Source organism: Cherax quadricarinatus, chromosome 6 (genome assembly GCF_038502225.1).
Source record: "Cherax quadricarinatus isolate ZL_2023a chromosome 6, ASM3850222v1, whole genome shotgun sequence".
NCBI lineage: Eukaryota > Metazoa > Arthropoda > Malacostraca > Decapoda > Parastacidae > Cherax > Cherax quadricarinatus.
Genome location: NC_091297.1, coordinates 21,292,038 through 21,311,409, shown reverse-complemented (window position 1 = coordinate 21,311,409; position 19,372 = coordinate 21,292,038). Strand labels below are relative to the sequence as shown.

The window sequence follows — 19,372 nt, the reverse complement described above, 5'->3', positions numbered from 1 at the left end:
TGATTAAGGAGATTTGTGCAAAGTGGAATGATGTGCAAAGTTTTGTCGAAGTACCATCCTGAGCAAGCACAAACAAGCCATCTCTGCAACAAGTTCAGTGATAGAACCATGTCCCATTTTAGGGGAATCTTAGAGACTCCAGAAACAGAGCACTCTTGACAGTTATTTTGTGCGACAGGGGTCCAGTGACTCAAGCTGGTCCTAATGCCATTAAAAGACAAAGAAGGGAAGTAACCCCAGAAAAGGACTTGTTACCTAAAGTCTTTATGGCATATGGATTCCCCTTCCAAACACTAAGTCTTCCCTCTCTCCTCCTCCCTGTCTTCCAGATGCCAGCAAGTCTCTTCAATAAAGGTACGTAAATGTTATTTTAAATGTTTATTTAAATTTTAATTTATCTATTGTATGCTAGTATATGTATTTATCTGTGTTGTGTGCATGTAAAGGTATAGTTATTCTTTAAAAAATGTATTTTTTTGTGAATATTTTTGTGGGTCTAGAACGGATTAATTTTATTCACATTATTTCTTATGGAAAATATGGCTTCGCCTTTCGGCCATTTCGAGTTTAGGCCTGGCTCCTGGAACGGATTATGGCTGAAACTCGGGGTTCCACTGTACTAGTGATGCTGTAACCTGCCAGTTTCTAAGAAAATTTATTACGGAATTAGATGCAGACTTCCTGTCCCTAACTAAGGTCTCAGAGAATCGGTTATTATACAGTGAGACAAAAAAAAAATGTAGCTACGAATACAGATTGTGTCCATCTGATAAGAATGACAGACAAGTCAGTGGAGTTAAAGGAGACAGAGAACAGCTACTGAATGTGTGGAGTGAAGATGAAATCAGGAATGTTGCCCTGCTTAGTACTCAGATAATAAGGCAGAAAGCCCCATCTTACTGCAAAACTGTTTGAGATAGAAGGAAAGCCTTCACAAGTGTATATTTAGTGCTGGATGGTTTAACTGTTTAAATGATGCTTCAGTCAGCTGCATTACATTAGATATAGTGGAGAGAATGCATCATCTGTTCACATTACAACAGAAAATTTCCCAGCTGAGTTTGTGGAAATTATATCTGAGAATGGTTACATTGCTGATTGACTATTGAAATGCTGATGAGACTTGGATATGTTGGAAGAAAATATTGTCAAGGACTTAAATTAGTCAGCAAAAAATATTGTGCCTCAGTTCAAGGGAGCAAAAGATCATTTATGCTTGCATCCCTGCAGTAATAGAACTGGTGATTTAAAGTGCATGCCTATAGTGATTTATCACACAAGGGAACATAGATGACTGAGGTTATCTTCATTGATTGGTTTGAGCATTTTATTCCTGTAATAAAGATGTATCTACCAGACAACAAATTTGTGTTCAACTCTTGATAATTTCCATGGTCATACTGAAGTATTCCCATTTCTGGACCCATATGTGCAGCCTGTGCTTTTTACCACTAAATATGACACCATTGATACAGTCGCTGGTTCCAGGAGTTACGATATGTTAGTGTCACTGCTCATGCAAGGTCATAGAAAAACCTCATCACAACAATAGATTACAGGCAGAAATAGGTGCTAGAGTTCTGGCAGATGTACAAACACGTGTAATAGTGCCATAGAATGGAGTACCCCAGTAAACATTAATTAAATGCATTCTGAGGAAAATTATGGCTTGAGTGTTGTGAATAATTTTCCAAGTTTTCCCACAGTAGAAAGTCTAGTTCAGGAAACTGTCTGGCATGGATAGTGGGAAACGAGGGCTTGAAGATATGCCAGAAGGCAACATAAATGAACTGTTTAATGATGATGAACCAACTGCAAAAGAGTTGGTGGATCTAAATTCCCAGGAAAGTGAGAGGCAGTTAACAGAGGAGTATGAGGTAGAAGGACTTGTACAGAAACAGCTTACACTGGAAAAGTTATGCAAGTGATTCCACAGTGCCAGTAAACTTGCAGACAATCTCATTGAAGAAGTCCCTGACCCTTCTTGCTGTAAGACAAATTTGGAGCAAATCTTGAATCAAGCATTATTGTCTGCTGAATAAAGACCTGCTGGATAAAACAGCAGAAGTCTTGAACATACCATTACAACAATCACCTTCTGACAACTCTCCAACATAAACACAAGAGCCTCATCCAGAGTTATTAATACAGCAACCACAGCCATCTGCTTCAGTCCAGGCCCGGTGGCCTGGTGGCTAAAGCTCCCGCTTCACACACGGAGGGCCCGGGTTCGATTCCCGGTGGGTGGAAACATTCCGACACGTTTCCTTACACCTGTTGTCCTGTTCACCTAGCAGCAAATAGGTACCTGGGTGTTAGTCGACTGGTGTGGGTCGCATCCTGGGGGACAAGATTAAGGACCCCAATGGAAATAAGTTAGACAGTCCTCGATGACGCACTGACTTTCTTGGGTTATCCTGGGTGGCTAACCCTCCGGGGTTAAAAATCCGAACGAAATCTTATCTTATCTTATCTTACCATCTTCATATACTTTCATATCAGCAAGCATGAGAACCAGAATTGAAGGTAAGATAAAATTGTTTTTGGTGACTTTTTAGCCTACCTAAGAAAACTTGTTTTTTGGAGGTCTCTGGAATGTAACATTATTTTTGCCATGTGCCTTCATTTTGGTTAACGTGGATTTGAATAATGCACTGATTTTCATAAATGTAACCTGCTCATTACTCGAGGATCTGCCATACACATATATGACATATGCATAACACATTAAAAGTCAAAATTATTAACTGTGAATACTGATTGTAGATTCAGTAATATAACTGGCTTATCATTATCGTAGTTACCTGTGTTTTCTCAAATTGAAGAATGTAGGAACACACATACGTACCTAATTAAATTTTTTTTTCTTTTATGCAGCATGCAGATAGTGTAGTTTGCATGTGATAAAATATTGTTAGGCACAAAAGAAAGCCATTAGTATGCAGTGTATTTCTGGCAAACTAATCTTAATGCTTAAAGACTATTTAAGAACTAGACATACATTATTAAGATTTCTTATGCAGTTAATTACAATTAAATCTACAAAAAGGGATGTAGCTAAATGAAAAATGGTACAATTTTAAAAGTATGCCTTAATTTTTCAAACTGATTCAGTGATCTTTTGTTAAGTAGAATTTTTTAAGCAGTTTACTGTATTCACAACAAGAAATGTATCTAATGTATGAGTGGTACAGTTTTAAAAATACGATTCATTATTTCAAACTGATTCAATGTCTTCATTTTGTGGAGTGATTGAATAGAGATGTGAAGATACAAGAAGTTACCAATTTACAGTAGAAATATGATGGGATGAATATTAACCTGTAAACGGTCCAAGCAGATCTATGTTCACATGTGTAGTGCTACAAAAGTAGATCTACATGCTTTTTACATATTTTCAAATATAACAAAAAAAAAAAAGTAGATCAAAGTTTTTTACACATTTTCAAATGTAAAAAAACAAAAAGAAGATCTACTTTTTTACATACTTTTAAATGTTGAAAAAACGTATATATATGTTTGGACCGTTTACGGGTTAAATTTTTATGAGAGTTGGAGGAAGACTGGAAGAAGAACAGGGACAGAGCTGAATGAACTTATTTTAGTTATGCTGAGGAGATAAGGTGTTTTTTAACAGGAGCTCTAAATTGATTGGCAGATAGGAGGCCTTTTGATGCTTTAAGCAATGCATTCCAGATCTTGGGGGGGGCTTTTATGTGCATAGGTTGAGTCAGACACAGGGGATGTCAAAGAGGGTTTTGTGTCTAGTGTTATGCCTGTGTGTTCTGTTGCAGCTATCAAGGAAAAGTTTTGGAGAAGGGTTTGTTGGACTTGATGTTCTATATATATAATAGGCACAGTAGTATGAGTGTTTATTTTGTATATTAAGCAAGTTCAAGCTTTTGAGGAGTGGGGGAGTGTGTTGTCAGGCACCGGAATGAGTGATATGCACAGTAGCTTTTTGTTGAAGTATTAATGGTTTTAAGTGACTTAGTGAAGTAGAATCCCAGGCACAAACACCATAGGTGAGCTAAGGGTAGATTAAAAATTGGTACAATGTAAGTATTGTTGTTTGAGGTACATACTAACATATCTTGGAGAGGGTGCCTATTGTTTTGGAGACTTTCTTGGTTATGTGATGGCTGTGAGTATTAAATTTTAAGTTGCAGTCAAGGAAGTAAAATATAAATACAGTGATAGAAGCCATTATTGTATATTGCCATCTCATCCTTATTTTATTTAGTTTAGCCTTGCTTTCTGCACCTGTTTATTTTTTCTTAAGTTTTTTATTACTTTTAACTCATTTGCTACTTTTTATCATCAAAATTAACCTTACTATCCGAGTTAAATAGCAAGTATAGGTAGATAACATGTCTGTCTTGCAATTATTAGATGGAAGATAAAGTTTTACTCCTTGTTCTGACTGATCCTTATGGGTCTATCATGTCACATACAGTGTAATAGTCAAACTATATAATTCTAACAATTTATTGTGCAGTACTTTTTTTTTTTTTTACTTTATTTTTTATTACCATATAATATTTGGATATTGTTTTGAATGTGTTTCATCAGTTTTCTGTGCATGTTTATTTAGCTCACCATGTGAAGAGCATGTTCTTCATTTTTTTTTAAATGAAACACTCATGATACAGTACTGTAACACCTTTTCAAATTGGCATTACTGTAATTTTTGTTGATGTTCTCTGCATAGTTTCTCAACAGTCTTTGGTTTTGTGGCATTCATTTTCCAGTTTTTATTTATTCTCATGTTTCTTTACATATATAGCAGGAGGAGTCGAAAATAACAACCAAGAAAAGAGATAAATCTCAGAACTGGGCCAGCAAAAGCACAGGATCAAATTTGAATATTGTAGAAGTGGAAACATACGAGGAGGTTAATATAGATGAAAGTGTGAAAGTAATCTGTTTAGTGTTAATTTTCTCTCTTACTTTTTTTTTTAACTTAGGCATTAGTTATTCATTACTGTACACAGTCATAACTTTCCACTGAAATGTACAAACCTCATATTGAATTTGAGAATGAGTAACTTTTGCCTTGAATTGAAGACACTGGTTGCACACTGGTTGTTTTGGTGACCGCACTGGATTTATGGTGTTTTTTTGTGGTTGCACATTACACACAAGTTTTTGTCTTTTTGTATTTTAACCTATAAAATTGATTTATTCACAGAAGGCAGTGCTAAGTAATGGGTATTGGGGAGGATCATGCATCGCTAAGCTTCATGAACACATCTTATAATTCCATAAACTGTGACAGAATGTTCATAGTACTACATAAATATTTGGTATTAAATACATATAGGGGACCCCATATTATGAAGACCCATAACCACTTTTGTATGGGCAGTTAGGAACCAATTACATTTGGTGACTGCTGAGCTTCAGTGTTGAATGTGTGTGAAATATAGATAACTCTTATTCTTCTACAGGAAATTAGCTTCCTTATCAAAATTTGTTTGTATGTTTGACTTCAGGAATTTATTCATAAGCTGGCAATCCTTTCAATATGTTTTAATAATTCTGAATACTTAGTTTGAAAATAGCTAGATATAAGCTTTTATTTTCACAATAGCTATTAAGTAGGTGTTGGTCATGAAGCTCTACTTATTAACCTCTTGATAATAATTTCAAGTTTTCTACAAGAATTAATTAAAAAAAAAATTCATGTGATTTATTGTACAATGTAACCTGACTGAATCTTTTATCATTACTACTTGTGTTTCTCTAATGATTGCCAGTACAGGTTGACCATAACTAATCTGGCATCAATGAGACCTGTAGGGTGCTGGATTAGTGATTTTGCTGGATTACAGAGTGGTTAGGTTAGAATACACTTAATGGCGATATTTACACATTGGCGATTTCACCCACTTTAGGTCCTATTTTTGGCCTATTCCATTGTTCCAGACTACCAAACTCGTAGTTATTTCACTAGTATTCCTTCTATTCTATCGATTGAGTACAAGAAACCTCCCATTTACCTATTTCAACTACCCAATAAAATGGTCAGGAATTGGTAATTTGGCCAGTTTCACACAAATTTCAAGAGATGCCAATTTCAAAATATGGTCCAGAATAAACAATGCAGACATTTCTGGTACTAAAATAACATTTTCTCTGTTCATTAGTCACATCTTCAGGCCCCTCTTATATTGTGCTTGCTTTCCATTTTGAATTTTTATCAATTTCTGTAATATATCTTCCATTCTGTCAAATGAGACCAAACAAACCAGAATACACGTACAACCGTACAGTCCATAGGAAAATACACCGCAAAAGTTGCTGTTTTACTTCAAAAACACAGATGCCGTTTTTTCTCATTATGCACTGCGTGCTGCAGGATTATATATATATATATATATATTTTTTTATTTATTATCACACTGGCCGATTCCCACCAAGGCAGGGTGGCCCGAAAAAGAAAAACTTTCACCATCATTCACTCCATCACTGTCTTGCCAGAAGGGTGCTTTACACTACAGTTTTTAAACTGCAACATATATATATATATATATATATATATATATATATATATATATATATATATATATATATATATAGTGCACACTTACCACACAGACCTATGCTCTCATATGTAGGCCCAAATTTACCGGTCACAGCTTATCTGAGTGAGCCGAGCTCATGGCGATCTACAGTGGCTTCAAAGCCACCTTATATTTTAAGGACAATGTGCGGTGTATGTGCTTTACATAACGAGAAGCATTTCTTTTATTTGTTGGAACGATGGCTAGGGCTAAAAGTGAGCAGGTTATAAAAATAAATGGAGAAGAAGGAATGGGAATGATTTATGCAGCAAGTAGCGCCACCAAAAGGAAGCGGCTGGTTGGTGAGGCAACCCTGGAAATTTGAAATTACGCTAGCCAGAATTAGTGCCGGATTGCTGATGGAATCAGATTGCTGATTGCTGGATTAGTGATAGCCAACTTGTATTAGAAAGATTCATAATAAAAGCAGCAAAAGTGGATAAGTGTTATTTAGTTCGTTGATACAGTTCTCAAAAAATGCATGTTCAGTCTTAGGGAAATAATTATCAATCAGTTTCATATACCATAATTTTAACCCTTAAACGGTCCAAACGTATATATACGTTCTCTCGTGGAACGCCTCGAATATTTTGAGGAAAAATTTTTTTTTTTATAGGAAAAAAGAGCATGTGGTACCCAGGCGTCCCCAATTTTTTTTATATGGCACACACTGAGTGCGCATACCCATTCTCTCGTGTCTAGGCGACTCAGGCATATCGTGCCAATGTTGAATGACTGACAAATGAAACGTATATATACGTTTGGGGCGCTACGCGAGAGAACGTATATATACGTTTGGACCGTTTAAGGGTTAAACGTATCCTGTTTTTTATGATAAGGTTGTTGCTTATAAATACATGTATTAAGAATACTTTTTTGTGTTCAATGTAGATCCCAGAAGGCATCAAGGGAGCAGTCACCCCAAATGGAATTGATAAATCACAAAGCCTGGATATGAAATCCCATATGACGGTATCAGACTGTGATACTGAGAATGCATTGGGTTACCTCAACACAACACTAAGGTAAGTTAGGGAACATTCTATGGATCCTTGATATGATGTTCTGGTGACTAAGCAAGCCACAGTTGTACAGTTATTTAAAATATAGTAAATATATTATAACAATGCAATTAGTAGTCATAATAATGCTGTAATTTTTTTCATCAGAGCTTAAGCATCAACCCTTTCAGGGTCCGTGCCGTAGATCTACGGCTTTACGTTGAGGGTCAAAACTGTAGATCTACGCCAAAATTCTAGAGGCGTCAAATTTAGCGCAAGAAGGCTGGTAGGCCGACATCTGAGAGAATGGGTCTGGGTGGTCAGTGTGCACACTATAGAAAAAATCTGGACATCTACATGGCATTGTGGGAACACCACCAAAGTAGCTTTGTTCATTATGCCTGGTGGCAAGGAAGCTCTCACTCCCCACTCACTCTCCTGGCGAATTCTGACTCTCCTCTTCACAACTTACAGTTCTAAGACTGATGGAAGTGGATCTGAAGAGGAATTTTATGGTTTTGAACCATATGGTACAATGGTGCCATGTCATACAATGGTATCATATGGTACAATGGTGCCATGTCATACAATGGTATCATATGGTACAATGGTACCATATGGTACATTGGTACCATATGGTACATTATACCATATGGTACATTGTACTGTATGGTACAGGGACCCTAATGGAAATAAGTCTGACTTTTTTTTGGGTTATCCTAGGTTCTCCAAACATATGCCGCTATGTATGATAATCTATGTAGCTTTATTTGTATATACCTAAATAAACTTACGATGCCACATGTGCTGAAGTAAGTTTATTCAGGTGTACACAAATACAGTTACATAGATTATCATACCTAGGTAGTAGGTTGGTAAACAGCAACTGCCCAGGGAGGTACTACCGTCCTGCCAAGTGAGTGTACAACGAAAACCTGTAATTGTTTTACATGATGGTAGGATTGCTGGTGTCTTTTGTCTGTCTCATAAACATGCAAGATTTCAGGTATGTCTTGTTACTTCTGCTTGCACTTAGGTCACACTACATATACATGTACAAGCATATATATACACACCCTTCTAGGTTTTTTTTTTTTTCAACAAGTCGGCCGTTTCCCACCGAGGCAGGGTGACCCAAAAAAAAAGAAAGAAAATCCCCAAAAAGAAAATACTTTCATCATCATTCAACACTTTCACCACACTCGCACATTATCACTGTTTTTGCAGAGGTGCTCAGAATACAACAGTCCAGAAGCATACACATATAAAGACACACAACATATCCCTCCAAACTGCCAATATCCCAAACCCCTCCTTTAAAGTGCAGGCATTGTACTTCCCATTTCCAGGACTCAAGTCCGACTATATGAAAATAACCAGTTTCCCTGAATCCCTTCACTAAATATTACCCTGCTCACACTCCAACAGATCGTCAGGTCCCAAGTACCATTCGTCTCCATTCACTCCTATCTAACACGCTCACGCACGCTTGCTGGAAGTCCAAGCCCCTTGCCCACAAAACCTCCTTTACCCCCTCTCTCCAACCCTTTCGAGGACGACCCCTACCCCGCCTTCCTTCCCCTATAGATTTATATACTTTCCATGTCATTCTACTTTGATCCATTCTCTCTAAATGACCAAACCACCTCAACAACCCCTCTTCTGCCCTCTGACTAATACTTTTATTAACTCCACACCTTCTCCTAATTTCCACACTCCGAATTTTCTGCATAATATTTACACCACACATTGCCCTTAAACAGGACATCTCCACTGCCTCCAACCGTCTCCTCGCTGCTGCATTTACCACCCAAGCTTCACACCCATATAAGAGTGTTGGTACTACTATACTTTCATACATTCCCTTCTTTGCCTCCATAGATAACGTTTTTTGACTCCACATATACCTCAACGCACCACTCACCTTTTTTCCCTCATCAATTCTATGATTAACCTCATCCTTCATAAATCCATCCGCCGACACGTCAACTCCCAAGTATCTGAAAACATTCACTTCTTCCATACTCCTCCTCCCCAATTTGATATCCAATTTTTCTTTATCTAAATCATTTGACACCCTCATCACCTTACTCTTTTCTATGTTCACTTTCAACTTTCTACCTTTACACACATTCCCAAACTCATCCACTAACCTTTGCAATTTTTCTTTAGAATCTCCCATAAGCACAGTATCATCAGCAAAAAGTAACTGTGTCAATTCCCATTTTGAATTTGATTCCCCAAAATTTAATCCCACCCCTCTCCCGAACACCCTAGCATTTACTTCCTTTACAACCCCATCTATAAATATATTAAACAACCATGGTGACATTACACATCCCTGTCTAAGACCTACTTTTACCGGGAAGTAGTCTCCCTCTCTTCTACACACCCTAGCCTGAGCCTCACTATCCTCATAAAAACTCTTTACAGCATTTAGTAACTTATCACCTATTCCATATACTTGCAACATCTGCCACATTGCTCCCCTATCCACTCTATCGTATGCCTTTTCTAAATCCATAAATGCAATAAAAACTCCCCAACCTTTATCTAAATACTGTTCACATATATGCTTCAATGTAAACACTTGATCTACACATCCCCTACCCACTCTAAAACCACCTTGCTCATCTGCAATCCTACATTCTGTCTTACCCTTAATTCTTTCAATTATAACCCTACCGTACACTTTTCCTGGTATACTTAGCATAAATATTTATACTCGGTATAAATCATTCTTCTTCTTCCTTTCAACAAACCAGCCGTATTCCACCGAGGCAGGGTGGCCCAAAAAGAAAAACAAAAGTTTCTCTTTTTACATTTAGTAATATATACAGGAGAAGGGGTTACTAGCCCCTTGCCCCCGACATTTTAGTCGCCTCTTACTACACGCTTATCTTATGGAGGAAGAATTCTGTTTCACTTCCCCATGGAGATAAGAGGAAATAAACAAGAACAAGAACTAGAAAGAAAATAGAAGAAAACTCAGAGGTTTGTGTGTATATATATGCTTGTACATGTATGTGTAGTGTGACCTAAGTGCAAGTAGAAGTAGCAAGACGTACCTGAAATCTTGCATGTTACTCGGTATAAATATTTCTTATAAATTAAAGTGTAAATTTTTCTTGTTGATAAATTATGTACATTGTTTGTGTGAATAGTGGTGGTGGCTTCTGCTGCTGCCTCAACTACCACTAATATGTGCAGCTTCTCTCAGTGGCCCTTATAAACCTAACAACAACACCCCCGCCACTTACTCCTCACATACATAATGACATATTTTATTCATTCTAGAGTATATATCATGTTTCTATGTTAATAATATTACTTATTATGTCACATTAGATGAATTGTGATAGATAAATAAGCCGTGGAATGTAGTTCTTCTCTATAAAATGTATTTTTTGTTTATACTTTTGGATGTCTGAAACGGATTAATTGATTTACTTTATTTCTTATGGGGAAAGTGGTTTCAGTTTTAGTCAATTTCACATTATGTCAGACTCTGGAACTAATTAAAGACGAAAAGGGAGGGTCCACTGTAATTGAATGAATGATGGTGAATGTGTTTCTTTTTTGAGGGGTCACCTTGCCTCAGCTGGAGACAGTACATTAGAAAGGTAAGGCTTAACTCAGAAGTAAATAAAGGCCCAGACTGGTCCCCAACATTCTCTTGGTATAAGATTTTCATGATACTTTAGCGAATTATATATTCTAGGCGAAGTTAAAGATATTTGCTATGATTTTTATAATATAATGAGTCATGAAATGTAAATGAAATAATTTAACATTACATGATTATTTTTAAAAGAATTTTCTCTAAATTCTTTAATTTTTTACATTAAATTTCATAATGGTGTAGCATACAAGCCTAATCCTGCCATAATAGTTTGCATTAAATTTGCATCTGGTAGTAATGAAAATTCCAAGAGAGATCTAACACAAAGCAGGAGTTGCTTTTTCCTGATGGCACTGCTTATGGGAGATTCTGAAGAGAAGTTGCAGAGGTTGGTGTATGAATTTGGGAGGGTATGTAATAAAAGGAAATTAAAAGTGAACATTGGAAAGAGCAGAGTGATGAGGGGTAACAAGAGAATTAGGTAATGAAAGACAGGATATTAGATTGGAGGGAGGGAGTATGGAGATGGGTCTATGAATACAAGGTGAAACATAGAATTGAGGAAGGTAAAAAGGTGGAGAGACAATGTTATCCTTGGAATCAAAAGGGGAATGTATGAGAGTATAGTGGTATTAACACTCATTGGTGGTGAATGTTACATCGAGGAGGAGGCTGGAGGCAGTTGGATATGTTGTGTCTGAGGGCAGTATGTAGTGCGAATATTATGCAGAGACTCCGTAGCTTGGAGATTAGGAGGAGGTCCATGGTTACTCAAAGTATTATTCAGAGAGCTGAGGAGGGGTTGTTGAGATGGTTCAGACATTTAGAGAGGGTGGAACAATAAAGGATGAATTGGAGGGTGAATAAATTTGTATAGAAGGAAGACTGGGTAGAGGTTTTCCTAACAAAGATTGTAGGGCCAGGGTAAAGGAAGTTTTGCGTGCAAGGGACTTAGACACCCAGCAAACATGTGTGAGCATGTTAGTGAATGGAGGCAAGTGACTTGACATTTGTTTGAGTACAAGGAAGGTAATATTTATGAAGGGATTCAGGGGAACTGGTTAGCTGGACTTGAGTCCTAGAGGTGGGGGGGGGGAGGGGGTGCAGTGCCTGCAGTCTAAAGGATGGGTGGAGATGTGTTGCAGTTTTTGAACTATAGTATCAGCACACCTCTGGCAAGACAGTGATGGAGTAAGTGATGGTTAAAGTGTTTCTTCTTCTTTGAGTCACCCTGCCTCAGTGGGAAATGGCCAGTGTGTTAAAAAAAAGAAAGTACATTTCAAAATCTGTATATATTAAACCCAAGATAACTAAAAAAGTGCAGTTTCCTGAGAGCAGATTTTATGGGCATGCAAAAAGTACATTAGAACATATGCATTCAGTACATTATTAATGCAGGATAACTCAAGAAAGCTAAGTAGTGTGACTTATTTCTCTTTCAAGAGGTATCACATTCTGAATCAAAGGCAATACAAAATTTTCAATCAAAAAATCAAAAGAAATAAAGGAAAATAAATACATGTAAAGAGAATGGAGCGAAACAGAATGACTTCAAGAGTGTATCAGTCTGTAGTGGAAGGAAGGCGGGGTAGGGGTCGGCCTAGGAAAGGTTGGAGGGAGGGGGTAAAGGAGGATTTGTGTGCGAGGGGCTTGGACTTCCAGCGGGCATGCATGAGCGTGTTTGATAGTAAATGGAGACGAATGGTTTTTAATACTTGACGCCCTGTTGGAGTGTGAGCAAAGTAACATTTATGAAGGGATTCAGGGAAACCGGCAGGCTGGACTTGAGTCCTGGAGATGGGAAGTACAGTGCCTGCACTCTGAAGGAGGGGTGTTAACCCTTTGACTGTTTTGGTCGTATATATACGTCTTATGAGCCAGTGTTTCAGACGTATATATACTCAATAATTCTAGCGGCTTCAAATCAAGCGGAAGAAAGCTGGTAGGCTCACATGTGAGAGAATGGGTCTGTGTGGTCAGTGTGCACCACATAAAAAAAATCCTGCAGCACACAGTGCGTAATGAGAAAAAAAAACTGATCGTTTTTTTGGATTAAAACGCCGACTTTGAGGTGTATTTTCGTATAGTATTTATCGATGTATTTGCATTTTCATGGTCTTAGGTGATAAAATGGAAAACATATTACAGAAATAGAGATGATTTTCATTACTTTGACGATGAAAACTACCTTGAAACTGAGCTCAAAGTAGCGGAAATGTTTGATTTTTACCAATGTTCAGGAGTAAACAAATCACACCACACGTCCAATACACGTCAACTGGGGAGTCTAATATTCTTTCACTAGTGCACTGATATTATTTATACCATTTTTACAATAATACAGTAGTCTGCATAACAGTAAATTTTGTATTTTTTTGTATGAATAAAAAATCAAAATAGAAAGCAATAATATAAGAGGGGCCTAGAGATGTGACCAATGAACAGAGGATTTGTTAATTTAGTGCCAAGAATGTCGTCCTTGTTTATTCTGGACCCTATTTTGAAATTGTCATCTTTTTTAGTTTATGTGAAATTGGCCAAATTGCCAATTTCTGACCACAATATTGGGTAGTCCAAATTGGTAAATGGGAGGTTTCTTGTACTCAGCTGATAGATAAAATGGAGTTCTAAAGAAATAGCTATGAGTTTGGTCAACTGGAACAAGGGAATTGGCTGAAAATAGGGCTCAAAGTTGGCGAAATCGCCGATACACATATGTCGCCGAGACCGCTAACTTCGCGGGAGCGTAATTCCATGAGTTTTCGACCAAATTTCGAACTTTTGGTGTCATTACCATCGGGAAAAGATTCTCTTATCATTTCATAAGAAAAAATAATTTTTTTTTTTTTTTTTTTTTTTTTTTTTTTGTCTTTTTTATTTTTTTTTTTTTTTTTTTTTTTTTTTTTTTTTTTTTTTTTTTTTTTTTTTTTTTTCAAAAATATAGCGACATAGAATGACTGTTTCAGAAAGGGGCCTGAAACAGTCAAAGGGTTAATGTTGCAGTTTAAAAACTGTAGTATAAAGCACCCTTCTGGCAAGACAGTGAATGATGGTGAAAGTTTTTCTTTTTTGGGCCACCCTGCCTTGGTGGGAATCGGGCAGTGTGTTAATAAAAAAAAAAAAATATTTGTTGTATGTTTAATATGGGGCTGTATTAAGCTAAGCATTTTTACTTGCTTTGAGTGATAAATATTTGAAAAACATTTAATGTCAGATGAAACTAGTGTACATAATGTTTGACAATGAAAAAAATTCAAGAAAAACCTATGGTTATTTGTCTTAATAACAAAACTAAGTAGTACCACTTGACAGGATCATGACAATGGTCCCGTAAAATGGTGAGTTGTTACCAAATTTAATTTTTCTTTGTCTTATTCTAACCATACATGTTGTTTGGAAACAGCTTTACCCCTTTGACTGTCGCAACCTAAAATCCTGAAGTGTCGAAGAATTTTCAAAGAAAAAAAAAATTATTTTTTCTTATGAAAATGTTAAGATTAATTTTCTGATTATTTTAAGCCCCAAAAAACTTTTTTGCGATCAGTACTTAATGAGATATAGAGGCGTAAAGTTGGCAGAAAATGAGCCGTGTATGGCAGCAGCAGCGAATGCTGCTTACCCGGAAACTTTGATTTACTTGTATTCCAAGGTTTCTTTTTTTTTTTTTTTTTTTCACTATTTTATTTTTTCACATAACTTACATGGCCTATGAGTCCAAAGTAAAGTGCAATGTCCATATATACACTCGTTGTATACAACACAATAAGCACACAAACATAATTATCAATACGTATATTGTTTACAAAACTTGTTTACACGAACTTACAATACAAAAATTGTTTATTACTATTGTTTTATGATATACAGTGGAACCTCAAAATTCGAACGTATCACATATTGAACATTTCAAAAATAGAACCCTTTTTTCGAACCAATTTTGTCCCTATTATCGAATGCGCCCCTATTTTCGGACCGCCGGGTACCGGACCTGTCCACCAGGCCACTCTGTTGCGTCCCCGCACAGGCGCCGTGAGCCAGTCTGGCTTTGTTTATGCTTGAGTGAACACTAACCTGTGCTTTCGTTCAAACATTTTACGATTATTTCATTGTGTTTAGTGCTTGTGGGACTGTGAAATAAGCTACCATAGGCCCAAAGAAACTTGCTAGTGGTACCCCTGTGGTAAAGAAAGTGAGAAACACCATAGATGTGAAGAAGGAAATAATACAGAAGTATGAGAGTGGTGTGAGACTTGTTGTGCTTGCCAGGATGTACAGAGGACTGTGGACAATTATTTTGTGAGACAGAAACAGAGGACTGTAGGCAGTTATTTTGTGAGACAGGGGTCCAGTGACTCTCAAGCTGGTCCTAGTGGCATTAAAAGACAGAAGAAAAGTAACCCAGAGAGGACTTTGATACCTGAAGTCCTCATGGAGGGAGATTCTCCTTCCAAACACTAACCCCAACTCCCTCTCTCCTCCTCCCTGTCTTCCAGATGCCATCACCAATCTTCAATAAAGGTAAGGAAAAATTTTATTTTATATTTATATACATAATTGAACACTATAGTATTTGTTGTGTGTATGTAAAACTGTAATTAATCTCTATAAAAAGTATTTTTTGTGAATATTTTTAGGTTTCTGGAACGGATTAATTGTATTTCCATTATTTCTTGTGGGAAATATTGCTTCGATTTTCAGACTTTTCAAGTTTAGAACTAACTCCTGGAATGGATTAAGTTCGAATTTGAGGTTCCACTGTATATACAAATGTAGTCACTGGCCATGTTCCTTGAAGTTCTGCAGCTTGTGGAACTCTCTTGAAACATGGTTTCATACACAATGGTGTTTTACACTCCTCACTCATAAAACGAGTGTCTGCATTTTTGTGGGTGCAGTTTTCTTCAAAGTATTAGCAGGCATTTGTGTTAGGTAGTTATCCTAGGTAAATGGTCATGTGTCGTCATTCCTTCCTTCCTACCTTCCTTTCTACATTTCTTCCCTCCTACATTCCTTCCCTCCTACATTCCTTCCCTCCTCCTCCTTTCCTTCCTTCCTTTCATCTCGTCCTTCCTTCCTTCCTGCCTTTCTTTCTCCCTTCCTTCCTGCCTTCCTTCCTTCTGGTTTCTATAATATATATACACATATAGTCACTGGATACTTTCATATAACTGCTATTATCTTCAAGCTTGTGTGTGTGTGTACTCACCTAGTTGTACTCACCTAGTTGAGGTTGCGGGGGTCGAGTCCGAGCTCCTGGCCCCGCCCCTTCACTGATCGCTACTAGGTCACTCTCCCCGAGCCGTGAGCTTTATCATACCTCTGCTTAAAGCTATGTATGGATCCTGCCTCCACTACATCGCTTCCCAAACTATTCCACTTACTGACTACTCTGTGGCTGAAGAAATACTTCCTAACATCCCTGTGATTCATCTGTGTCTTTAGCTTCCAACTGTGTCCCCTTGTTACTGTGTCCAATCTCTGGAACATCCTGTCTTTGTCCACCTTGTCAATTCCCCTCAGTATTTTGTATGTCGTTATCATGTCCCCCCTATCTCTCCTGTCCTCCAGTGTCGTCAGGTTGATTTCCCTTAACCTCTCCTCGTAGGACATACCTCTTAGCTCTGGGACTAGTCTTGTTGCAAACCTTTGCACTTTCTCTAGTTTCTTTACGTGCTTGGCTAGGTGTGGGTTCCAAACTGGTGCCGCATACTCCAATATGGGCCTAACGTATACGGTGTACAGGGTCCTGAACGATTCCTTATTAAGATGTCGGAATGCTGTTCTGAGGTTTGCCAGGCGCCCATATGCTGCAGCAGTTATTTGGTTGATGTGCGCTTCAGGAGATGTGCCTGGTGTTATACTCACCCCAAGATCTTTTTCCTTGAGTGAGGTTTGTAGTCTCTGACCCCCTAGACTGTACTCCGTCTGCGGCCTTCTTTGCCCTTCCCCAATCTTCATGACTTTGCACTTGGTGGGATTGAACTCCAGGAGCCAATTGCTGGACCAGGTCTGCAGCCTGTCCAGATCCCTTTGTAGTTCTGCCTGGTCTTCGATCGAGTGTATTCTTCTCATCAACTTCACGTCATCTGCAAACAGGGACACCTCAGAGTCTATTCCTTCCGTCATGTCGTTCACAAATATCAGAAACAGCACTGGTCCTAGGACTGACCCCTGCGGGACCCCGCTGGTCACAGGTGCCCACTCTGACACCTCGCCACGTACCATGACTCGCTGCTGTCTTCCTGACAAGTATTCCCTGATCCATTGTAGTGCCTTCACTGTTATCCCTGCTTGGTCCTCCAGTTTTTGCACCAATCTCTTGTGTGGAACTGTGTCAAACGCCTTCTTGCAGTCCAAGAAAATGCAATCCACCCACCCCTCTCTCTCTTGTCTTACTGCTGTCACCATGTCATAGAACTCCAGTAGGTTTGTGACACAGGATTTCCCGTCCCTGAAACCATGCTGGCTGCTGTTGATGAGATCATTCCTTTCTAGGTGTTCCACCACTCTTCTCCTGATAATCTTCTCCATGATTTTGCATACTATACATGTCAGTGACACTGGTCTGTAGTTTAGTGCTTCATGTCTGTCTCCTTTTTTAAAGATTGGGACTACATTTGCTGTCTTCCATGCCTCAGGCAATCTCCCTGTTTCGATAGATGTATTGAATATTGTTGTTAGGGGTACACATAGCGCCTCTGCTCCCTCTCTCAATACCCATGGGGAGATGTTATCTGGCCCCATTGCCTTTGAGGTATCTAGCTCACTCAGAAGCCTCTTCACTTCTTCCTCGGTTGTGTGCACTGTGTCCAGCACTTGGTGGTGTGCCCCACCTCTCCGTCTTTCTGGAGTCCCTTGTGTCTCCTCTGTGAACACTTCTTTGAATCTCTTGTTGAGTTCTTCACATACTTCACGGTCATTTCCTGTTGTCTCTCCTCCTTCCTTCCTTAGCCTGATTACCTGGTCCTTGACTGTTGTTTTCCTCCTGATGTGGCTGTACAACAGTTTCAGGTCAGATTTGGCTTTCGCTGCTATGTCATTTTCATATTGTCTTTGGGCCTCCCTTCTTATCTGTGCATATTCGTTTCTGGCTCTACGACTGTTCTCCTTATTCTCCTGGGTCCTTTGCCTTCTATATTTCTTCCATTCCCTAGCACACTTGGTTTTTGCCTCCCTGCACCTTTGGGTAAACCATGGGCTCATCCTGGCTTTTTCATTACTCCTGTTACCCTTGGGTACAAACCTCTCCTCAGCCTCCTTGCATTTTGTTGCTACATATTCCATCATCTCATTAACTGGCTTCCCTGCCAGTTCTCTGTTCCACTGAACCCCGTTCAGGTAGTTCCTCATTCCTGTGTAGTCCCCTTTCTTGTAGTTTGGCTTCATTCGTCCTGGCCTTCCTGCTTCTCCCTCCACTTGTAGCTCTACTGTGTATTCGAAGCTTAAAACCACATGGTCACTGGCCCCAAGGGGTCTTTCATATGCGATGTCCTCGATATCTGCACTACTGAAGGTGAATACTAAGTCCAGCCTTGCTGGTTCATCCTCTCCTCTCTCTCTTGTAGTGTCCCTTACGTGTTGGTACATGAAGTTCTCCAGTACCACCTCCATCATCTTAGCCCTCCATGTATCTTGGCCCCCATGTGGGTCCAAGTTCTCCCAATCGATCTCCTTGTGGTTAAAGTCACCCATGATCAGGAGCTTTGCCCTGCATGCATGAGCTCTTCTGGCCACTCTAGCCAGTGTGTCAACCATCGCTCTATTGCTCTCGTCGTACTCTTGCCTTGGCCTCCTGCTGTTCTGTGGTGGGTTATACATCACTGCTATTACCACCTTGGGACCTCCAGAGTGAAGTGTTCCCACTATGTAATCACTTTCTTCTCCGCTATCTCCTCTCTCCAGCTCATCAAAATTCCAGCGATTTTTGATCAGCAACGCCACTCCTCCACCCCCCCTGTTCCCTCTGTCTTTCCTCAGGATTTGGTATCCCGTTGGAAAGATGGCATCTGTTATCATACCTGTAAGCTTGGTTTCTGTAAGAGCTATGATGTCCGGTGATGCTTCTTTGACCCTTTCGTGCCACTCCTCCCACTTATTTGTTATTCCATCAGCGTTTGTGTACCATACCTTCAGTTTCCTTTCCAACACTGTGGATTGGGGGGCCTGTGGGGGTGGGAGACCTG

At 38.8% G+C, this 19,372-nt stretch overlaps 1 protein-coding gene across 6 annotated transcripts in view; it reads left to right on the top strand.

The window, feature by feature from the left end:
• The window catches only part of Ero1L (endoplasmic reticulum oxidoreductin-1-like protein), a 302,659-nt gene that overhangs the window by 60,422 nt on the left and 222,865 nt on the right, over positions 1 to 19,372 (top strand). For all 6 annotated transcript variants that reach the window (XM_070080927.1, XM_070080934.1, XM_070080939.1 and 3 more), the window contains one exon: positions 7,458 to 7,591. In XM_070080927.1, the coding sequence (XP_069937028.1) occupies positions 7,458 to 7,591 (134 nt within the window). The remainder of the gene's footprint in view (positions 1 to 7,457; positions 7,592 to 19,372) is intronic.